General features: G+C 37.6%; 1 protein-coding gene across 5 annotated transcripts in view; it reads right to left on the bottom strand.

The window, feature by feature from the left end:
* SLC16A7 (solute carrier family 16 member 7) overlaps window positions 1-25688 on the bottom strand; it is a 143575-nt gene that overhangs the window by 45323 nt on the left and 72564 nt on the right. For 4 of the 5 annotated variants that reach the window (XM_045184732.3, XM_045184730.3, XM_024576303.4 and 1 more), the window contains 2 exons: window positions 18241-18372; window positions 15724-15970 (listed from right to left, as the gene is read on the bottom strand). In XM_045184732.3, coding sequence (XP_045040667.1) covers window positions 15724-15940 — 217 coding nt within the window. In that variant the 5' untranslated portion in view covers window positions 15941-15970; window positions 18241-18372. Of the gene's footprint in view, window positions 1-15723; window positions 15971-18240; window positions 18373-25688 lie in introns of those variants that run through there. The other variant, XM_045184733.3, reaches the window with a different exon arrangement.

Raw genomic sequence — 25688 nt, forward strand, 5'->3', positions numbered from 1 at the left:
ACTGATAACAGACGTCAGGAGAGATCTTAAAAACAGCAATTTCAGATGAGTAATAGGAACAAAAATCCAACTGGAATGGGAGTAAAAAAATTGGAAAGAGAGAAATTAGACATAATTAATAAGGCAACACTTTTGAGAAGTTTTGCTTAAAAGGATGGACACACAGTTGTGACTGACATGAAATATGGCTCTGGAGAATTTTTCTTTGTCTTTTTCCAACTTGGAAGATATTATGTGTGTTATGAGAATGATCATGTTGTAATGGAAACTACTGCTTTTGAAGGAAAGAGAAGCAAAAATTTCACCCGTGGTAATATCCTCCAATAGGTGAGTGGTCAGATAGAAGGCATGAGGAAGGGGGTTGCCCTTAGCTGGAATGAAGACAGTGCGGAGAGAAGGTGGAGTGTGTAGGCTCAGAGGTAAAAGGTGAGAAAATGCGGTAGTAGAAACATGTAGCAGTTTTGATTACCTCAACTTTCTAAATGAAGCAAGAACTGGAGTTATCACCTGGGATGAACGAAAGAAGAAACAACAGTGGATTTTGTGACTGATGATGCAGTGAAAAATAATCATCCCACAGAAAGGGAGAGGGACTGGAGTAAGGCGACAGAATGTACAGCTGGGTTACCAGGCAGCTGGAGGGCCCACCTGAGATTACTGATCCTGAATTTAAAAAGCCCATTAACCCTGCCGTACACATTCCTTCAGTTACATTTGGCTGTGCAGAGGGAGGTGCTGAACAGGTGAGAGCTAGCTTTACCGGTTTGGGTTTCATCAGGGTGTACAGGAACACTAAGAGATACAGGAACGGGAGTGGTGGGTATGTGAGTTGAAACGGTGTGGAAAGAAGTGATATGGAATCTGACAGGTGAGGAGGATGAAGACGGCACGGGGGAAGCAGTGCTAGTGTGGCGGTATCAGTACATGCACAGTGCCGGTGGGGTTGAAGGGTTACTAGAGTTTAGTAAAGAGTTGGGGTACTGAAGGAAATGGGCTGGAAGTTAGGACCTAGTGGTGAAGAGTAAGCTATTAGAAAGTTGAGATTATGAAGGGTTTGGAGTTGTTGGTAATGATGAGTTTAAAGATGCAAATTCGGGAATTAGGGTCTCCCTGATGAGAAATTGGACAGTAATGATGACAACGATGATGACGATGATGATGATGATGACAATGATGACTACTTCATGCATTGCCTTTGTCATTACAATAGAATATCTGAGTCAGAGTCCGTAATTCCTTCCCATTTTGTAGAGAAATCACTAAAGCTTAGAGGTGATAGCTAACATGCTTAAAGAAATATTGGAAACAAGAAATTCCTAGGACTACCTGACTTCAAAAATACACTTTCTTTCTTCTATTTTAGTTAAGTAACAAGAAGTTCACATTATCATGACTGTTTCTTTTTAATAATATAAAGATATATATATATATATATTTAAAGATTTTCTTTATTTATTTTTAGAGAGCGAGGAAGAAAACCATCAATGTGTGGTTGCTTCTCACGTGCCCACCACTGGGGACCTGGCCTGCAACCCAGGCATGTGCCCTGACTGGGAATTGAACCTGTGACCCTTCGGTTCGCAGGCCAGCACTCAATACACTGAGCTACACCATCCAGGGCAGAAAGATATGCTTTTATTAACATGAGAACTAATTATGTGTTCACAAGATTATGTCCTATTTCAAGAAAACAGACCAAATTTATGAATGTGTGCTACAAGAAAAAGAAAACATGACCTAATAAGAAATTTTAGTCAACTAAAATACATAAATAGCAATAATACAAGAACATTCCAAACTAGGAAAAATCTATTGTTCTTCCAATTCTGTGTTCTTTTGACAGTGATGCCATAAGTGGATTTGATGAAATATCCAGCTGTGTTAAATTATCCCAACCTGGAGGTTAGGAAAGAAAAGAATAAAGGATAGTGGTAAGAAATTCTTATATAATTAAGATATGAGTGAACAGAAATATGAGTCTTGTTTCCAATAGTTCCTTGAAAGTTTAACATGATATCTTATTGTTAGTAAATTCATAATTCAACAATCTATAATAAAGATGGATTGATAAAGAACATATATTAAATGTCTTTGTTTCTATCTATACCTAGATCTATCATTCATAAATTTATAAAAACTTTAATTGTTTCTGTTAAAAATTTGGTTTAATTCATTTTTATTGGGATCATAAATTCTATTGGATTATCATTCGCCAATAGTATAAAATTTATCTTTTCAGGCTTCTCTTGGGCCCTACATTTCCTTCTCCTCTCTCACTGCAATTCCAATACTGTGCGATTAAGTTAGCACATCCATTCACATAATCCATACCTTTCAAGACTTCATACTATTTTATTATACCTCTTCTTAGACTTGGTATTTCTACTCTGTAAAAAAAAAAAAAACTGATTTGTCTTTCTTAATAGAAGAGGTATTCTTTATTTCAAAAGCAAACAAACTCACAAATTGTGTTTCTAATCAATTTCACTTCTCTGTTTTGAATTTTCACTGGCTGCATTGTGTTATTGCATTTGGTGCTCATTTTGTACACATGCTGTATTAAAATCTCTTCAGAAATGCACAGCCGTTCACAGCTAACACAGATAAAGCACCACAGTTTCTCTGAAACGACAATGGATTTTGCAAGTCACTTAACCCCATGTCAGATAGCTTTTCTCAGCCATTGCATTAAAAAGATAAGAAATGAGGGGGAAAAACCTACAAGATATATTAAACATAGACTAAAAGTAAAAACATCTAATTTAGAAAATTTCTAGAGGAAAAACAGGCAAAATATCATCTAGACATTTTGAAGGATCTTTCCTTTTTATTTCTACAATTCGTTCAGGTTGAAATCTAAGGCAAAGTTGGCATTGTCAAATGATACTTTCCTTATTAATCCATCTTTCCTAGTTTTCACACTGGAGATGCTGTTCAGGTCTTTGGATAATTGTGAGTTTTCAGAACAGCGTACATAAGTTCAGTGCTGGAGCATTACCTTAGCATACACAGGGGAGGTGGTAAGCATGTTTGCCCAGATAACTCACTGCTATTTCCGTTCTTTTTTTTCTTAATTAGGGGAGATGAAAGGAACCAACAGAGTGTTCATATAAACACACGCAGAGCAACATAGACATTTTATTTACAATACATGGAAGCAGAGATACATGAAGTAAGTTGACAGCATGACTCAGCCAGTGAGTGGCAGTGCTGGAGTCTCAACACAGCCCACATCCAAGTCCCTAACCTAAACTAATGGCCCACTAGGTTGTGCTACCTCTAAAAAGGGAAAAGACACACACGCACAAAAGACTACTTTTGTTTACTAGGAATTTAGTTTAAAAATATCAGTTTTTCATCTTTGCAAGAAGACTTTTCACTAAAGCCAATCATTATGCACTTCAAAGAAATAAGTGAAACAGACTGCCAGTAGCAAAAGAAACACCTCTTAGAAAAAATATAACAAATAAACAGTTACAGTTGGAAGGTCATGAATATTATGTATCACTGAACGTAAAACAAGTAAGTAGTTTAATTTCAGCCTTATTCAATTCATTCTATGGTGAATAAGTATTTATGACTTAGCCACAGCAACAAAAATCATTGTCTGAAACCAAACCGAACTTCAGATTCTTTGTGAGATACTTTCCTGCCACTATTATGGACTTTTCAAGGGAGAATGAATGCCAAAAATATAGGAAACAAAAAACATTTCTATTTTCAAGTTTGTTTCTTCACAAATACATAGATTTTTAAAAATCTATATATAATAATTATGCATTATATATATATTATATATAACACAATAACAGCTGCTTCATTCATTTTATCTAAGAGAATAAAATTAGTCAAAGAGACAACGGAAGAGGTCACAAGTAGGACTTTAAAATACACAGTGAATAACAATGTTTTCTTTTTTCTCCCATGAGCAGATTTTAGAATGTTGATAGTATACAGGGACCAGGCTATTGTGTCAGTGAGAGCAGTTCCACGAGTACTCTTGAATTGCCTCAAACTTTTAGTTCAAACTTGAAATGACACAGGAGCCAACTTCACAGAGGAGAGGTTACGCTGCCCTTGGAATGTTTTAGCCAGCTCTAAGACATATCATGTTTAATTTAAGGAACAGCTCTGCGTAATATTTCTGACACAACATAAAGGTATTTAATACTATTTCTTGCTAGGAGCAGTGTTCACAAGAAAGGCTTTAGTTCATTTTATATGAGTCATCGCATTACACTTGTTTTTCTTTGTCTGAAAAGGCAAAACTAACTCCACTTAGATGTGTCCCATGCTCTCTAAAGTAATCAGGAAATACTCCTCGTATCCAAGAAGCATTTGGAAGGTTAATGACAACCTCGAAGTGCTCAAGGGCACTCTAAATAAGGCTATTAAATTTTAACTCTTTAATATTTCCAGTTGAGGGAAAAAGCAGTCTGTCCCAGACAACAAGGGTCAAAGAATATCTGGAGGCTTTGAACAGTGTCTCAATCTGAAGATTTATGTGAACTCTTTGGAAAATGATAGAAGTCTGCAACACTGAGACAGATCTCTGTTGCAAAGACACTCTCCATGGCCTAGGTCTTGCGCAAAAGTCAAATAAGCAACTATCTGTTACTTGCGCCACATGGGTGTCAAAAATGGCATTTCTCTAGCACACACATTCCACTTTCCCCCTGGTATTACACCAGCTCACACCAGCTGAGGCAAAGTCTCAAGTATTTTTAACTTCCAATATAATGTCTTTTCCCTTAATTAAAAGAACGAAAATGATGCTTTCGTGATTTTGGTCTATAGCTGACTTTTATGCTTCTGTATCAACATCAGTCATAGACATGAATACTGCGTTATCTGGTAGAAGTTTGGAAAATTTAAAGAAAGTCCAAATCACTTACGCATACACCATGTTTTTCCCTGTTGTTCTTTTTCCTTTGTCACGATTGCACTCATATTCTTATTCACAGATATATTTTACTCATCATCTGAAGAAAACAGGTGAGCCTAAAGTATGTCAGAGCTCTAGTTGCTGGATTCATTCCTTTTCAGCCTTCCAAAAATGCACACTAATTCTGGGGGTGCTGGAAAAATATACAGGTCGCTTCCATATGGCCTCTCCTACAAATCTCTAATCGAATCATTAATTGAATGAGAGGTGAGGCCAAAACAAACCGACATGATGCTAGAGTCATCAGACATTCCCGGAGTGTGCAGATCACACGTAATGAGGACAATGCACGGCTACGGAGCAGCTCTGTGGCATCAGTCTTCAAAAACCTATTAACGCTTCCAAGAAGCTCTCCAAAGCTTTGCACTTAATGCCCCCCTCGTGACCAGAAAAGTTATAAGTGTAACTATTAATACTTCAGTAGTGTGAGAAAGCTGTGTTCCTTAGTAAGAGCTTCAGAAAATCCAGGATGACAATCAATGTCCACCTACCTAAATGCTAACGCAAGCGAGTTCTCTGGTCATGCAGACTTGTCCCACTCTCAGAAACAACAGATAAAACAAGTTCAATGGAAACATTGAGTAACTGCAAACCCTTTTATACCGTACAGGAAACTAAGTCTCCCCCAGAAAAAGTCTGCAGGTGTGACCGATCCTCATTATCTTTGGATTCCACATGTTGTAACTTGCTTATTCACTAAGATTTCTTCATAATCCCCCAAATCAATACTTGTAGTGATTATTCAGTCATTTACGGACATGTGCACAGTGGGGAAAAGTGGAACCACCTGACACGTATGTCCCCACCCAAGGTCAAACAAGGGGACATCCACCTTCTTGGTTCAGTTCTCCTACTGTAAACCAGTGTCCACTTCTCTATTCAATGCCACGTTTTCCACATTTTTGTACTTCTGGTTGGCAATTTTTCTGTTTAAAATGGCCTTAAAGCCTAGTGCTGAAGTGCTGGCTGGTGTTTCTAAGCATGAGAAGGCAGTGGTGTGCCTTATGGAGAAAATATACCATATATGCTATATAAGTTTTGTTCAGGCATGAGTTACAGTGCTGTCTGCCACTAGTCCAGTGTAAGTGGATCAAAATATATCTTAAATAGGTGTCTTATTTAGATACACGAAACAATGCTATGTATTGATCAGTTGAACAATGTGACCAGAGGCTTAAAGGAACCTAACCCTGTATTTCCCCTAAGAGCAGGAATTATGTTCATTCATTCAGTCCATAAAAATTTCATAGGACATTAATAATGCAAGTAAAGAGAACTAACTGTATTTTAATACATTTTGAATTATGAATATGCCCCTAAAGTGGAACAAAATGGGGGGCACTCAGGGCTGTGGTCTTGGCACTCCAGATGCCCGTCTCGGGTCCTCCCCTGTGGTGTCTGCATGGACACAAGATATGTTTCCCAGGATCACACCAGTGACCACCCCTCTCCTCATCTTGTGGTCGTGGGCTCACATTCCCTTCCTTTGGGCTACGAGAACACTCCGTAACTCTCCCCTTTCAAGGCTTTCACTTACACCACTTCTTCTGCTTCGATTTTTTTGCTCCCTTTGATTAATATTACATACTCATCATTTAGGTTCAGTTCAAAGACACATTTCCTGATCAGTCAGCTATGAGATGTTTCATTTTTAAATAGTTTCATGGCCATCACTGTGTTTCTTCACTCATATGTATCATACCTATAATCAAGTAAGGGTGAAAAGATCTCCTTTGTATTTTGTAAGCACGGCCTGTGTCTGATGGCCTGGCATGGCTTTGCTGGTGCCAAGCCGGTACGAGGCACGCTGTAGATGCTCAATGCCTATCGGTAGGATAAACAAACAAATGCATGGGATTATATAAGGCCTTCTTCCCAGTTATGGCACTGGATTACCTCTGCATCCCCACCTCTTATGGCCACAAACAAACATTTGAGCAATAACTGAGCAGAGCTAGAGTCTTTGCCACAGCCAGGAGCCTCATCTTAAGGTTAGCTCTGTGAAGCCCGCACCTGCATATGTAATTCTAGCCAAAGAAGAGCACAGAGAGCGCAATCACTTGGCCAAAGTCACTACTGTTATAATAAAGAAAGAAAGACATGTTCAAAGGGTTTTTCCACTTCTGACATGATCCATTACATTTAAGTCACTCACCACATATGAAATATAAATTTCTATTCATAAAGTCCTTTTAAAACACTTAGTGAAAGGAAACTGTTGCATGTTCTCAATTCTAATGTATGTGCTGTTTGAGGGTGTGTAGAATGGTTTCTTCCTCTGAAAGTAATATCGGTAGAAATAGTTTTCAAATCAACCAGTATGGTTCAGGGAAGCATTTCATGCTGGACCCCACTAGGACCTCTTAGGAACTTAACCAGACATGTATCTATCATACATCTATTCTATTTAAAGAGGAGAGCATTCAATGAGGACTAACAGTAATTCACCGATAATGAAGGAGGAACGAAGAAAACAAACTCAGTGCCGCCTGTATTTGTCAGCTTGGGCTACCATAACAAAATACAATGATATACTGAGTGCTTTACCCAACAGAAATTTGTTTCTCACAGTTATGGAGGCTGGAAGTCCAAGACCAAGGTGCCAGCCAATTTAATTCCTGGTGATAGCTCTCTTACCGGCTTGCAAACCAGCTGCCTTCTTGCTACCAGTATAGCCCTTCTTTAGTATGTGGCATGGAAAGAGATCTCTCTCTCTTCTTCTTCTTCTTATAAGGCTCCCAATCTTATTGGTGAAGGACCCTACTCATGATCTCACATTGAATCTTACTCACCTCCTATAAGTCCCATCTCCAAATACAGTAACATTGGGAGCTAAGGTTTTAACATATAAATTGAGGAAGAGGTAGGTACAATTCAGTCTGTACCACTGCCCAAGGCACATTATAAAACTCTTTGCATCACCATTTTCTCCCCTATACCCTTTATGGTGATGGAAAAAATAAAAATAATTTTTTCAATGAGAACAGCTAACACACATACATACATACATACATACATACACATGTACACACATAAATAACTCAGTCACTCATTGTTCCAGTAGGCACACCACTGCTGCCACCAGTGGCCACATACCCCACGGCCTATTTCACAAATCCCATGACTTCAAACACTGACACCACTTCTGTGCTGCTTTAGGATCGTGGATCATCTCTGACCTCCCCATCCGAGTGTGTTCCTTGTGGCATCTGTTTCTGCACCTCACTAGTTTCTAAACCAAACCTGGCCGTGCTTCACCAGGTCCTGGGGGCCAGGTGCAAGGAATTCTGGGAAAGTGAATTTCTGGCTTTCTACCTGGGAAGTCAGGAAATCAGGAAGTTGAGGACCCCCCAAATATAGCAAGGATTTTTAAAGGTATTCAATGCCCCAAAAGAATGACCAATGTCTACTTTACCACCTGAATAGTAGGAAGCATAAGGGAAATGTCACAGAAAATATGAGTAAAGACCATGGATTTTCCTTTAGAACTAATTATTGACCTGTTTATTTCTTACTTTACCCTCTTTTTCCAAACCTAATTGGCACAGGTTGCTCTAGTCAAATGTATTATCTATGCACCCACTCTGTGGTTTTATTTTATAATGGTTAATACAAGATCAACAAAAGCAACAGAAAATTTCCTAAGCATGAAACTCAGTACTTTATATATGTTGAAATCCTGATGTTATAATTCCTGACAATGACCCTGAGCAATAGATACCACATGTACACATACATATCCATGTTTTCCTTTTTGTGATTTCACAGAGGGGGAAACTGAGGATCTAAGGTCAACCAGGTGGCCCAGACAACAGAGTGGCAAAGTCCACATTTCTTAGGTTATTCTGGAGCTCATGATTTTAATGGCAATGCTGTTCTGCCTCTCACTGGGCCATTAAGGCATTAATAAGGCCTCCTGAGATCCCAGAAATTTCCATATCTGAGCTCCACTTAAGAGGCCAACTCTTTCAAAGTTCAATTGAATCTTCTGGATGGCTACTAAGTACCATAATTCATGAAGCAATCCAGTTTCTAAATACAGTGTGTGCATTCTGATGTATATCTAGCTTGCTACTTGGCTACAGAGAAATGAACTAAATGCAAGGTTACCAGTGAGTGATTAGTTCCAAAGTAACACATTTGTTTCATTTTTGGGAAACCACATACTAGTTTATTTTTTTAAAGTACAGTAGGGAGCACTTGCTTTGTCTCTTCAAAACTGTCCTTCCTCTGGGAACGGTCATCCTTCTCTTGGGAACTGCTCCTTTTCTGACCCAAATATATATAGTTCCACTCAGGTGGCCCTCATTCATCCACTGCCTGCAAGGGCAGATGCAAAGCAGGCCAGATCCTAGCAACATTTACCATCTGCCAAATTATTAACTTAGAGAAGAGGGCTAGTCTTTCTTGTGTCAAAGTTGAGACTGAAACACGACACTGAGATGCTTGTAATTGTCTTCGCTGTATCAGAGGGAAGATGTCAATAAATAAAGTTACCCCCTTGAATGAAGGAGAGGGGAGAGGAGCAAGAGCCACGTGATAGACAAATAAAATTCACTGCTGCGTGTTGACCTGGAAGACAGGGTACCTACGCTGCTCCTGGGGGTTATCTCAGGAACATCTGTGTTTAGACCTGAGGAATTTTGAATAAGATCTCTGTTCTCATTTGCAACTAAAACATCTCTGTATAAAATATGTAATGATATAATAATAAATTTTTAGAGGAATTTTAAGCCAAAAACCAGAAAAAATAACCTTGTCAGGTCATATAATAAGTAAGATTTTTTAAATTAATAAGTGAAATGTTTGCTATCTAAAACACACATATAAAAAAGAATTTCAATAAAGTTTCTTAAATTTCTTTCTGCTGAAATTACCGGTTAGTAGCACTCCAATATTATTTGGACTTGATTATCTCCTGGAAGAGTTTCACAGGCCTCAGTATACTTGCCATCTGCCCTTGACCCCTGTCTCCTTCCATCCCTGCCTTGAGAGGGACAAAAAGAACTTTAATCATAGAAAGAGGCATGGACATGATTTGATCCCTACTTCTGTGCCTTAAAGTACCTGCTTCTTACTTTTATTCCCATTAAACCTGTCAATGATGATTTCTACTTAGAATTCCTCTTCTATCTGAGTTACCAAAGGCTTGCTTCCTCTTCTCAGAGATCTGAAGTAGCCCATCTACAAATCTTCTCATGACATAATATGTGCTAACTGACTAAGGGCATCTCATAGTCTGCACTAGTCCCCACTGATAATTTACACAATTTATATTGTAGCTACACAACAATCTAAGAAGCGTTCATGTTCGCATTGATCCGTATAACCTAGGTTGTTCTACGTAGCACACCACAGAAGCTTAACAAAATTTTTTTTCTTACTAGTTCACATTATAAGGTGGGCCAAGCTCTTCCCCTTGTAGCCACGCCATATGCATTTAGGCTGCTGCAGTAGGTAAGAGGGAAAAGGAAGATGCACACCAGCTGGAACTGCCTTGTCCAGGTGTGCAGGGTAACCTACATCCCTCCACTCACAGTTCATTGGTCAGAACTGGTCACGTGGCCTCAACCTAAGTGTAAAGAAGCTGCAAAATATACAGGAGGCCATGGATGAATGGTGAGCATAGTGGTTTCCGCCACAATGTACTACATTTCCTAGGACAACTTTAGCAATATCTATGTTCCTGGTTGGAAAAAAATTCTACCACGGTATAAGTATTAGAAGAACCCGGCCTGCTTGCACAGAATTGCCCAAGGGTGCTGGATACTCTCTGGTTTTTATAACGCTAAGATGAAAGCCTTAGGTATCACAAACACAGGAATGGCATAAACTTTTCAAATTTTATATGACTTATTTAATTTTTATTCTGCAAAATATTTACAGCATAGAGCAAAATAATACAATGTGTTTATTTAGACTTAAAAAAGAATAGAAAAATGCACCTTGTATATTATAGTCACCAACCTCCCATGCCTAAAACCTTTTGCTCCTTGGGCCTCCAGTCAAACAGGCCCACGGGTCTAAGGCTCGGTCCCTTCTGTGGAGCAGTCCATCACGAAACCACCACCCTCGCGGCAGCACAACTGCAGTCACCACTCACAGGAAACAGAGTAAATCACCAAGGAAACCGAGCCAACTCCCCTCTCCGAAATGGCTGCTCCTTCCCAGTGGTAATGAATATTACCAGAAAAACAACATGAGGTACTCACAGACCCGTATTCAGTAATTGTGTAGCTAGCCGTGTGTACATTATCTTTCGATAGAGGAACAGACACAAAGATTGCACTAAAAGATAATCCCTATGTAATCACTCTTCACGTGATTATGTCCATCTAAATCCGCATGTCCATTTAAAACAATAGAGAAAGTTTAAATTCCAGTATGTTTTCTACTTCTACTTAATGCTTTATTAATGGGGTGGCCACTCTGCTTGACCTATTGCTGAAATTCATCAGAATTCCAGGAGACCATATGGACAAGCAGATGGGTTGTGTAATTTAATGTCATTATTCTAAGGAGGAAGTAAGGGATAAACATAATTTGCATTCTTTCCCATCCCTCCTGCATACCTTTTATTACTTTCATTTTTAATTCAGACATCAGAAGGGAAGATAATACCTTGCTACAAAGGCCCAGATGCCAACTAATTACTACAAGAAACTCCAGCCCTGACATCACAGGCCAGGCCTCTGAACACACTCCATCTTACCCAGTGACCCCTCCGTGGTGATTAATAGGTTGAGTACTAAGTCCTAATGATTGTGTCAGATCTTAGATGTTCTCTAAGCTGATATAATTAGCATCATATTGAACAGGGTATTTCAGTCACTTGGTAGAGAGATTCATACTTTATAGTAAACTATATGCCTTTTCACCTTATGGTCTTTGAATTTATTTTGTAATCACTCATCTAAAAGGCCTCTATAAATAGAGATCTTTCAAATATTAAAATAAAATGTTTTTAAATCAAATATGTATTTTCTTGCACAACAGTGAATCCCTATGTTATATAGAAATATTTTTCAGAGATGCTTGTTGAAATGCAAGTTTCTGGGCTCTACCAACAGAAATTCTGATAAATGGGGTTTGGGATAAGATTCAGGACTATGCATTTTCAGCAAGCCATCTGTGATTCAGAAGCAGGAAATCTGTGGACCACACTTGAAAAAACACTGCCCCTTTAATAACAGGACCGATGTCTGTGTCTCAGACAAGTTAAATCTATTGGACTTTCAGTTGTGAATAGTTATGTTTCTGAAAAAAATTATTTGCACCCACCAAGGAGGAATTGTTTTCATATTGAGATTACAGTTTTAAATGTGACAACCATTTCTTGTTAAAACATTAAAAAAAGTAATTATCAAGAGAAGGCATGGGTGTTATTTCCAATAAACCGGGTAAGTGTATGAGGTCTCCATTCCACAGTGGACCTGGTGAATACTAGCATTCCTGTCCCATAGACAGTGAGCCTGGAACTGCTTTTCCACTTTCAAGGGAAAAACCGAGAGGAGCAGAATTTCTTTAATTCCTGGCCTTTTTCTGTGGCCAGAGATGACATGCAAAATGTCTCAGCCCCGATGACTAAGGATTCTAAGCCAAATTCCATCTACTTACCTGGATCTCACCTAAATTTTACCATCAATTACTACTTACTAAGTAACTTCATGTGTCTAGCCTAGCATTGCTTTCTTCAAACAACCAGATACAAAATGCCTGTGGATCTTTAATGACATGTTTTATTCACCGATTAACCTAAACATTTGAGGTAGTTTTTTCCAAACTGATAACTATTTAACCAATCTACTATTTTCTTGATGAACTTGAGAGGAGTTCTCCTTTGTACTTGTTAACAATTATACCGAATGTATTAAAAAGAGAAAAGAGCATGACTAAAATACAAAATCTATTTACTAATAAATATATTAAAGGTATTTACTTATAAATTGATACTGAGATTTAGTGCTTTGAGAAATCTGTGTCTCCCTTTAGATCCAGGAGGGAGTGGAAGGCTGTCACCTGACCATGGTAAGTCTGTAAGCGCATTCTGCTTTCACTGACTGGTGAATGGGTGTTGGGGCATCAAGCTCTGTCTGAGACTCACTGGGTACTATCCTACTTTGTCTCTTCCGCTAGGGAGCCTGCAATTCCCAGCAACTCAGCCCCTGCCTCCAGGTAGGGAAAAAAACAGCAGAATGTGTGCAGAAATGACTTTTTTTTTCCTTCCAGACCTGGCCCCTAAAGTATCCCATTGATCTTCCATGCTGTGTGAATTCATTCTCTGTCCAGACGGATGGAGCAGATTTGGGAACTACAAAGCCTCAAGTGACGGCACAGCCACTGGGTGAAACAGTGCTTGAGCACGTATTGCTTGAGCAAAATAAACTTGTATTGTTTTAAGGCACTGGGATGTTGAGGTTGTTTTCTTAAATCTAATAGAGGCAATGAAGACTTGAGTAATTTTAAAAGTTATACAAATTTTGCCCTGACTGGTGTGGCTCAGTGGGTTTGGCATCATTCTGCAAACGGAAAGGTTGCTGGTTTGATTCCTAGTCAGGGCACAAGTCTGGGTTGTGGGCCAGGTCTCCGGTTGGGGGCGTGCTACAGGCAACTGATTGGTGTTTCTCTAGCACATCAATGTTTCTCTCCCTCTTTTTCTCCCTCCTGTCTCCTCTCTCTAAATATAAATAAATACAATATTTTTAATTTAAAAAATAAAAAGTTATACAAATTTTTTCTTGCTTATGAGTTTGTCAACTATCTACTCAACAGAAAATTAAGACTCTATAGGACCTGAATTCCAAATTCAATAAACATATTAATCCACTAGAGGAATTGTTTCAAGTGTATTTAAGAATCAGCAGAAACTGTATCTTAACATTAGTACATTTTGGAGCTCAGGACAGGATGACTTTGTCATCTTGCAAATCATTTTTAAAGAACACCTGACCTATGAGATAAAGGAAGAAAACCTGAAACACAATATCCACTACTTCTATAAGCATCAGAAATGACACAGTTATAAGCCTTAAAACAACTGTTCAAAGGAGAATCTCAGAAAGTGTTTTAGGAGTAGAATTTTTTTCCTCACCCAAAGACATTATTTTCATTACTTTTTAGAAAGAGACAAGGTGGGGAAAGGAGAGACATTGAAACATCCATGTGAGAGAGAACATTGATTGACTGCCTCTAATAGGCTCACCAACTGGGGATGGAGCACACAACCTAGGTATGTGCCCTGACAAGGATTTGAACTCATGACCTTCCAGTTTATGGAACAACACTCCAGCCAGCTGAGCCACGCTGACCAGGGCTAGAAGTAGTATTTTTCCTAACATACCCAAATAGCATTTTAAGATACCATTTGTTACTGGAACAAAAATGCATCAGTTAACCTAACAACAAGGGTAAAAGAGACATATACTGAATTAACATAAACTTGCTAATATAAAGTGGAAAACATATACACACACAGGATTATTGGAGGATCAAATTTTTACATGGATATGCAATAGGCGGTAGCCTAAAGAATAATTATTATGTCACTAAACAAATGACCTTGTTGGGTGAAGCACCCAAATTAGGTCTGCAGAAAGCCTAGCCTAGACCTGGCTCTGTGATTTTCTGCAGGTAAAGAGGGAGCTATGAGACAGGCAGAGGGGCACAGTGGTGAAATGTTTGGAGTCTCAACTTCCGTCTGCCACTAATGAACTGTTTGACTTGGAAAAACTATTTTTCCTCTCTATGTCCTCCACTATGGAATGCAGAGAAGATAATATTTACTTTATAGATTATTAAGAGGATTACATCATGTGGCACATCTAGAGAGGCTTTAGCTAAAAGTTAATACTAATAAATATTGGATATTTTTAGTAATGATATAGCTCCATCATTATTATTATCACCTGGAAAGTGAGGAATTGAAGGAGATGATTTGTATGTGTTCTTTAAGCACTTATATTCTGAGTTTATACGTGCCTCTTAAAGTCACATATGCAGGTGAAAAATAAAAACCCAAATATAAATATTTTCATTAATGACTTTAAAAAATCCATGAGACAGTTTGGTGTGCTGTTGATACTCATTTAAAGAAGAGGTGACATAAAAATGCACTAATTAATTTAAATATACATATATATTTTTTAACATTCAGAAATGATATGGTACTTTGATTTATTCATAATCCCCCCTGAGTCATACCCTCATTTAACAGAATAATTGTCAAGCAACCATTTACATTTTAAAATGTAAATGTACTTTAATAACTATGTACTTTAATGCAGAGATAAGGAATTATTTCAATCACACGAACCTGAATGGACCCAAAAGGAACATGATAACACTCTACCTTTATGGCTGAAGGTGAAGCACTTCCTAAGCTTATAGATTGTCAACAACTTGAGTTTCATTCTGATTCAGAAGAAAGCATTTCTATTAACTGCAGCAATAGTAAGAGATGATACTGACAGTGTAGTATAGACCTCATTCCAAATTAAACGCTAAGGTGCTTAGAAGTTCCAAAATTTAGTAAACCTTCATTGTGCAAAGAAATCCTCAGTCAAACAATATTCTAGTGAGACGCCGAATGATGTGAGTAGTTTAATATACTGAACCGCTGAAATCATTAGAAACTCAGTTCTAATTATTCTTTTAGTCGACTTGAAGTGCCAACAACATGAAAACAGGCTTTGCTATACCAAGACACTACATGTGAAACACAGTGGCATGGAGGAACTGTTTTCTTAGTCCAGAAGTCTATTTATGCCAAAGAACCTTACCTCCTGCATACATAACAGCCAGCATGATGGATGATATCCATGCTATTTCACTGTAGGTCGTGTTGAATATGTGCTGGATTTCTTTGAAGAACACTGTGATGGCTTTGGGGAAGGCGTATGAAAATCCAATGCAGATGAAAGATGCTCCAACCACCACCCAGCCCCACCCTCCATCAGGAGGAGCGTGCAGTGGGGGGCTGCCTGCGGGTGGCGGCATTTCTGCTCTTCTGTTGGAAACTCGGGTAACCTAAATTAAAATAATGAAATCAAGCCTTAAACCATATTTTCATTTTTATATCTCACTCTTGTCACCAAAATAGTATTATCCGGTTATAACTCCAAGTATATAATTTTTTCATGAATATTTTTAATACCCTTGTACTCAGAAAGTTATCAGAAAATTTACCAAAAAAATTAAAGGAGGTATATAACTCTGTTATGTGCTAGGACTTGAAAGCACTTAATTTGTTTATGGAAGCAAAAAGTACCCCAAGGGAAGGTAAGATTTCAGACCTGTACTGGAGTACCAGCCAAAAAAGTAAAAGGTGTTTCAATCTGGTTTCTAAGTACGAGGAAAATGAAGCCATCGTCACTTAAAACAGAGTATTTTTTAATCTAAATGTTTGTGTTTTTACACAAAGATTAAAAGGGCCCATTTATTAAAGCTGATGAATTATAAAGAATTAAAAAGTATGCATATTTTAGAATTTCACTTTTAATAACTGAGAGTACTTAAAAATACTTCAATAAAGATCTGTTTTGTAAAACTGTAAGATTAGAAATTGTATGGTTCTAATGAACTAAGTTCATTGTAACACACTTTCAAAGTTGGTGCTATTTCCTATCACTTTACATGCTTTTTTGTAGCAATAAAGTTCTCTCAGTCAGATGGATGGAACGTTATTGTTTATTAAAAGAAAGGCACTGTCTTCCTGGACATGCCTTCAGGTAAGGAACACTTACCTGCTAGCTTTATGGTATAGAAAACCACTCTCCAGTGGAAGCAGTGATCACACATAATTTCATACAGTTGATAATAAGTTACAAATATCTTTGTTGCCTAAAGTCAATGTTCCTTTGCGTTCTGTAACATTACTGAATTTATTGATTAGCTCCGATAGTGTTTTGGCCAAGTCTTTAGGGTTTCTATAGTATCAGGTCATGTCATCTCTGAACAGTGAGTTTTGCTTCTTTCCCTCCAATGTGGATGCCTTTGGATTTCTCGTGCAGTTGCTCCAACTAGGACCCTCAGCACTCAATCAGCATGTACTTGTCCTGCTCACGTCATTGATACCTGCTGACGCCATGAAACAGGGTGTGTTTTCTGCACATTTACAGTCTGCATTTCTGATAATTTTTGTTTTCTTAGAAATAACAAAAATTATCCATTTAGTGTGAAGTTAGGTTTCTCCTCGGCTGTCAGTTAACCTAGCATGGTGGGTTTACAGCACATGAGCATTGGAAAAAATACTTCTAAAAATTGTAATACTTAGAAAGAAAAAAGAAACATTGTACCTATTGGTCAAACCAGCTGAAAGCAGCAATCTGAATCTGAATTTATGTTATTGAAGTTTGTTAGTATATTTTAAAGTAGTCAATTTCATTATTTCTTGAAAATATCTTTTTTAAAACCTAGAATATTAAAGAAATACCAAAGGGCATTTGACTGGGTACCTACTTTTTTTTTTTACTTCCAAAGTATAAAAACAATTATGAGATTTAAAGTCCTCATTTTGCAATGTTTCTGCTTGTATAAAGGAAAAAAATCTTTTGTTATCTATTCACGAGTTTAAACTATTGCAGTTTTTATTACAGGTGTTATAGTAAACACTTAGAAATACAACTGGATAATCTATTTTTAGTCATTTCAAAAGTTAAAAATAACATTTCTAAATAATTTTCAATGTATATATTTAAATGATTACATCAATGTGAATACTGAATTTACTGATATACAATTGTGTTATAAATATTAACATTAAAATTTACTGATGAGACAGGTTAAGGTTGAGATTTCCAGACAGAAATCTATGCTCACAGAGAAGTGAAGGGGCCTTTAAAAAACCATTATAGGATTGAGTTGTTTTACTTTAATCCTCTTTCTATTTTTGTAGGGTTATTTTTTCATAATTCACCAGTTTCTTAGTATATGATCTTTTGCTCTCTATTTCCAGCATATTTTCTTAATTTTAATTATAACCACATACTCCAGATTGCAAGTCACTGCTCTTATATCTCTTCATACTTCCTTATCTCCAGCCTGTTTTGTTTCTTCCACATAAATTGAAATCTTATGACTTCTTAACTAAATCATTGCAAAGTGAACCCCAAACCACTTAACCCTTGAAAATTTCTACTTTCAAGGTTGTCTCTTGTTCATTATGAACAATTCTTGAGTTAACTAATAGTCAAGGTCCAAATCATATAAACTCATTGGCCTCACATTATTTTCCTATACAACTACGGCTTTTATTTGTGGGCATAATCAAGAAAAACAGAGTTAAAAGTATAATTTACCTTTTGACAGATCCCTGCTTGAACAGACTTCTTTGGTGTGTACGTGAGATGGTCAAACCCAGTCACTATTCCTTCAGGTATGATATTCGAAGGAGATACAGAGGATGAGAGGCAGACCGCACTCTGGGTTATCTAAAGAAACAGACATACAAGGGTTGCATGAATAATTGAGTTCCACAAGCCTCACTGGATCCACCAGCTACGTCACCCCAATAAACTGTAACCATCAGTTAGCATAACTAGCAAAATTGAATACATAGGGGTAGGCAAAAGTAGGTTTCTTGGTGTGAGTATGCAAAACACAGTTTATTCTTTGCCCTACCCTGTCCATATACATATATAAATATATGCACATATCTATATTTCTATTTCTTTGTTAATCTATGATAGAACTACTAAAGTATGAAAAAATGATTAAACATATGCATGAGAAAAAATAAAATATATAAAGTGAAGAATTAGTTTCTTAAAGAATAATTAACAATAGATTACATATCTACCAACATGAGAAGGAAATTTATTGGAATTCATGGAGTATAATTCAGTTAAATAAAATATCCACTGTCAATGGAAATAAGTAGAATGTTTAAAAGAAAATTGTTGGAAATACTATCAATAATACACATGTCTTACAATGAGACAAACTAGGCCGTGAGGAAAAAAAGCATTTTAGGATTCTTCTGATTTAGAATTCACACTTCTTGATCAAGCCTGGGTGATAGATGAGCCTGCTAAATCTCCCTAATACATAAAGTACCTTTATTTCATCTTAAGTCTGGCAATGATTATGTGGCAGCTGGTACTGAAGAGTTTATTTGGTTTTGGCCAAGCATCCTGTGCTTAATTTCGAGCTAAGAAAAAGTTAACTCTCTCAGTGAAGTAACCAGTTGCCCGCCTTTCACCCAGGGCCGCCTGTCCTGAAGTGTTCAGTGGAAGCAATGGAGCCACCAGGTCAGACAAGGCGTCATGAGAGGGTGAGGAAAGTCTGTACTCTAGCTGCCAAGTCAGGGAGGAACTGAGGGTAGGGACCAGAATGAAGATTGGTAGCAATGAGAAAGCCATGGATAAAATCTGAGAAATAAAGATAGAATTCAAGTTTTAACTTGTGCTCAGTATGAAGAGTTATCCTAAACGGGTCTCCCAGGCCTGGGGTAACAGTAGTGGGTAGAGGCTCACATCCTTGGGAGCCTCTGTGACTTTTTAAAGCCAGGTAATTCAAGAATGGCAGCTCCATCCTACCACAAGTAACCAGCCCACCCCAAAACAGAACCCTTCTCTTCTCTTCCCTTCCCTTCCCTTCCTTTCTCTTTCCTTCCTTCCTTTCTTTTTTATATTTTTAGGAAATACATTTTCTCTGTTTCCTCTGGCAGAGAGAGTTGCCCTGAGTTCAGGGCAAAGCCTCAGAGGAAAGCCTGAGGCATTCCTGAAAATTGGACTCCATCCCTACAATCTATGCTTAATTATCATGGTGGTTTACAAAAGCCCACAAAATAACAGAGATCTCAACAATCCACATTCTAAGTGCTCTCCAACATTTCTACAAAACTTTCACAGTGCCTTAACCTAACTGGCCTATTTTCTTCCAGACAGAACAATCCAAACCCAGGACTTTTTTCAACAAATTGGCCAATAATCCAGGGACTCTCTGCTTGATAGATATAGCAACAACAAACTCTGTGCATCCCTTTCTTTACATCAATTAACATAGTATATTTTAGACACATTCATGCAGATATAGTTACACAATGCATATACTGGCCTTTAGTTTTAAAAATAAAAGGCATTATTTTAGAATTTGTATCTGACTAAGGAAGAAAAGCCGAAGACTAGCACTCCTTAAAGCAAGTTGAAAGGCTGTCCATTAAACTGGGAAAGCAACTATTTTGGGAACTGCTTCCTACGTACAAGTAGGCATCAAGCTTATTCTACTCTCCTCTACTAAAGCAGGGTTAATCACTATGGCTAGAAGCCAGGCAGTAGTATCAGCAAATTTGGTCGATTTGTAATTCACTCATATCCCATGGGGTTTCCTTACAACAGGGTGCACAGAGAAAAGCTTTAGAGTGTCCAATTATTTTCTAAAGATTCAATTAATTATCATAATCCCCTAAGAGGAAGTGGCATTTTATAAATCACATTTATAAATGGGGGCCTAAACACTCAGAGGTGTGTAGAGGTTTTTCCAAAGTGATCAAATTGGTACCATGACCAGGATCTGCTTGTTGGGTCCATTGTTACTCATTCCACTGTGACACGCCAACTTGGAGGCTGCTCTTCCTGCTTCCAAACATACTCTTTCAGTTTTACTTCCATGGTGAATTTCCAAATTCAGCCTTGCACAAAACCTCACCTGTCTTGTACACTGGAATTCAAAGACTTTTTCTTTGGAATTCTAAATCCCACTTATCCTTCAAAGTCTTTAGAAATTTATCATTGTTCCAGCTTACTTATATCTTTTTACAATGTTTTTGAGTATACAGAATATAATGTATCATTGCTGCTAATGAAAAGGTGACTTGATGGCTACTAAAAATATTTGGCTATATCAAGTTGTTAGGGAGGAAGAAACTTGCCTCTACCCTCCAGGTTCTTCTGAAGTCTAATAATCAAATGGACACGAGACAGATCAGCAGGAGAAAATAACCAAATTTAACACCTACCTAAGAGTGGGAATCCCAAACACATGAGAGGGTCAGAGACCTCACATGCACGAGAGGGCCAGAGGTACAAGGGGGGATGGAGGTACTGAAGACATTCTGAGCTAGGGATGAGGTAATGCACCTTAGGGGCTTCAAAGGGTCATTGCAGGATAAGAGTAGACCTTCAAGTTTGCCCAGCTCTAGAGATAGGTCAAAGGAAGTTATCTCTGATAATGTCTTTATGAGCACGATCCCTAATTCAAGTTCTTCCAGGAAAAGAGAGGGGCAGAAGTATCTCTTGAGCCTGTGACCAAGGTTGCCGTTAGCTCAAAGTAATCTCTGTCACAGAGGCACATGTCGTGTTGGCTTGTTCTGAGCTCTCACCAGGTGTTTTTCAAAAACGTATGTGGTGGCCTATGTTGACCCACTAGAGCTTTGCCTTGGCTTCCAGAGATCAATGTGGGTGATTACTTTATGGAGAAGAAGATGCAGGATAAAAATGTAATGAAGCTATTAGCAACGGTCAATAGTTATAGTCTGGTGTTTTATTCAAGGGCCTTTCTCATTCAGCTGTACAGAATATCGGGATGTTTCTTTACATGTTTTATGAACAATTATTTCTTTAATTTCTGAAATCTAAATCAGGGTGCATCCATTTTATGAATCCTTATCAATACTTTACACCATTCAGAAGTTTATATTTCAAAATACAGTCCAGAAATACTGTACTCAGCAAACTAGTCCCAAATTAAATCCGTATTAAGTCAAGTTGTTAGGAAACGTTTGGCTTCACTGTAAATTCTTCTTAGATAGTCTATAGCTAAAGCATGAGTTGTTCTTTACAGCTCATCTGTAAAATGGCCTATGTTTTCTCCTAAAAAGGATAAATATGTTCCTTAAATAATAACAAACTAGTTTTTTTTTGCTATTTCCTCTTTCTTCTATAAAAGGATATAGTGATGTCAAATTAATATACATTGTTTAAGTTTAGGTGACAACTCACCTTAATTTTATAACAGGAATTAAACTGAACCAAATATTTTCTTTTCCAACACAGAAATGAATTAAAATTAGAATCTAATCCCAGGAGGCTTTTTTTTTTCTCTTAAAGGGGACCATCTTTTAAATCCTCTTGACTGACTGACTTTGACAACTAGGCAAGAGAGGTATCAACAGGGCATGGGCCACAAGATGTCAGTAACACAAACCGATTTGTTGATGTAAGTTATCGCTGTAGTTAAAAGGACTCTGAAATGTTCACTGTAATAAGGTCATAGTAACTAAAGATTTTTAATAGGCAAATCAGAAAAATAATATGAACCTGCACATAATTATTTATGAAAAATTGGAAATTGACATCCATTACCAAAAAAGTCCCGATTTCTAATACACTATGTTTAGAATTGTGTAAAAGCAATTGTAGTGGGTTGAGTAGTTGCTCCCCAAAACTATGTCTGTGTCCTGTCCTAATTCCCACAACCTGTAATATGCCATATATGGTCTCATAGATAAAATGTCTGTGCTCCCCCCAAATTCTTATGTTGATACCTAATCCCCAATGTGATGGTATTAGGAAGTGGGACCTTTGGGAAGTGACTAGGTCACGAGGGTGGAGCCCTCAAGAATAAGATTAGTGGCCTTCTGAAGGAGGCCCATGAGAGTCCCCTTGCCTCTTCCCCTGTGTAACAGGACACCAGAGGATGGTCGTCTAAGAACCAGGAAGCTGGTTCTCACCAGGCACTGAATCTGTTAGCACCTACTCGATCTCCAGCTTTCCAGACTCCAGACAGCCACTGTGGTGTTTTGTTATAGCAGCTCCAACAGTCTAAGGCTTATGTCAAAATGGTGTAATTAAGTTAAGGATCTTGACAAAGAAGTTTATCCTCTACTATCCAGGTGGTCTCCAAAAGCAATCTCATGTATTCTTATAAGAAAGAGGCAATGGGAGTTGAGACAGAGACACACAAAAGAGAAGACACAAAAAGCAGTGATATGAAAAAGGAGGCTGAGCAGAAAGTGATGTGGCCACAAGTCAAGGGACGCCGACTGCCACCAGTACTAACTGGAAGAGGCATGGAGCAAATCCTTCCCTGGAGCTTCTTTAAAGGGACGCCTGGGCCTTCAGAATGTGAGCATAAATTTCTACTGTTTTTAGCCAGCAAGTGTATAGTAATCTGTTATAGCTGCCTTAGGAAACTGATACAGCAGTGGTGGTGACATCATGTATAAAAGCCACGAGCCCAGGAATTCCACTGGAAGATATTTTCCTTATAGGCAGACACGCACACGTGTGCAAAGAAACGTGTACAGGACGTCTAGGGCAACATCACTTACACCTGTGGCGAACTGAAAGTCACTAGAAAAATGGGTACACTGCTGCATATTTATAATACGGTATATCACTATAAAAAGAATGAGGTAGGTCTATATGCACTGATATGGAATGCTGTTAAAAGTAATAAATGTAACAAAAGTGAACTGTAAAACAGGAAAATATGATTCCATTTATCTTAAATTGTATATACAAAAAGAAATATCATACAGTGGGATATGTACAGAAGTTATTTAGAACAAGACATATACACACACAGCAGGTGCCCTTGGAAGTGGTTACATATAATTTATATCTTTTTGAAATGTTTAAATATTATATAATGAGTACATCTTATTTTTCTATTCAAAACTTTGTTTTGCATTTTCATAAAGTTTTTATTTTTACACCTTTAAAAATCATTTTTCAGTTACAGTATGTCAACTGTAATTGAAAAATATCTTTAAAAAGATGTAAAAAATACAATAAAATACTTTATAAAAATGCAAAACACAAAATTTTAGTTTGCAAATATAAATGCATTCCTTTATATGTTAACTTGGTTGTGAGTTGTAGCAGTTACTTCTGTTTGAATTAAACAGAATTCTTATCTTTCTTTTCTAATGCTTCATCCTGTTAGCTAAATTTCCATACGAAGATAAGTCCGTTTATAAATCTTATCCACTGGTTTTCAAAATATGGTTCTAGTTCAGCAGCATAACCATTACCTGGTAACTTGTTAGAAATGTAAATTCTGAGGCACCACCTCAGACCTACTGAGTGAAACTCTGGGAAAGATCTAGCAACCTGCAGTTTCACACGTACTCCAGGTCGTCCTGATGTGCATTAATGTTTGATCATCACTGGTCTAGGCTCTTTCTCTAACACTCCTGCAAATGTTGTTCTAGTCACTGCATTAACCTTTTTGTAGTTTTGAGCCACCGTGATGTTGCACAACTCCTTATCCCATTTCACTACTTCCTCCAACTGAAGTGTTCCTCACCGCCCTCTTCCTCCATCTAACACGTTTACATTGAAGATACAGGGCGACATCAGCTCCCCTGTTTGTGAGGGCTGACTGTGACGCCAACCCTAGCTCCCTGCGCACTGTGCGTACTTTTACCATAGCGCGCATGTCACATAACTTCAAGATACATCATGTGGCGCTCCACCCTTTTCTGGAGGGCAGGATCTATACATTATTTGACTTTATTCTCAGACCATAAAGGTGCTCAATAAATATTCTCAAATGAACAAAAGGGAAAAGGAAATTTATTTATTGGAAATAAGAATTTTTACATTTTTTTTCTTTTTATTGAATTTATTGGGGTGACGCTGATTAAGAAAATCACATGTATAATGTGCTCCTGTGTATAATGCGCACCTACATTTTGGGCCTAAACTTTCAGGAAAAAAATCTTTTGTTTTAATTTTTAATTCTAATTTTTATGTATTTATACTTAGAAACAAAACCAATTATCATATTCCAGGGTATTATATTGCATATGGATATCATTATTGCTTTCTAGAGTTATACTTTTAATGCATAAGCATAAATAAAAGAATTTTAAAAATTTATATAGATACGGAATTAGTACTACTCATATATAATGTGCATCCTTATTTTTCCCTCAACAATTTGGGCAAAAAAGTGCACATTAAACACAGCAATATATGGTAGTTGCAAAGCCATTTCTAGTAACTTTCTCACTTCTCATATTTAAGTGACATCCCCTGGTCAACCTGAAGAAAAATGGAATTATGTTTGAGAGATTTAGGGTCTTCCCTTTTGTATTTAGTCTTCAAAGAGTTTTTGGTGTTTCCTTTGATCCCTCGATTTGACAAGGAGGTGATTAACTGACACTAGAGAACGGGGGTTACACAAACATTCCTGGATGTTTCGAGGAAGAAAGGCCAGAGAATACCTTTCTCACTTTTCTATTTTAAAGTCCATTTAAAAAACAGAATAATAAAAAAATTCATAATATTTCTTGTTACAAATGACGAGACTCAGAAATATGCTAGAATTCCCTAGAAATTTCTATGAAATATAATGCCATTTGGGGCAGGAATAAGAAGCAGTTCCACAGGAAGGTGTATCATCCTGGCCAGGGGTGTCAAGTACCACGGTCTTCCGCTTCACCAAGATAAGCTTCCAGGGACTATTGTCGCCTTTGCCCCGAAAGTGGCTAAATCTTCCTGTGACCCATTGCTCTTTTCAGAATTCTGAACATATTTAGTTCTATCTGTGACCTATCCCTTTGTCACCTAACATTTTGTCAGCTGTAATCTCATAATTCCATGACCCCAGCCCCTTTTTTCCCTTGAGTAATCATGTTTACAATATGATAAAACTAAAAACAAAAACAAACAAAAACCCTAAATGCCCAACCTTGAGAAGTGGTTGAATATATCACTGTAATCCACTTGATAGACTCTTATATAGACATTAAATGATGATTATAAAAAGTACATAACATGGAAAATATATAATATTC

The sequence above is a fragment of the Desmodus rotundus genome, chromosome 3 (genome assembly GCF_022682495.2).
Source record: "Desmodus rotundus isolate HL8 chromosome 3, HLdesRot8A.1, whole genome shotgun sequence".
NCBI lineage: Eukaryota > Metazoa > Chordata > Mammalia > Chiroptera > Phyllostomidae > Desmodus > Desmodus rotundus.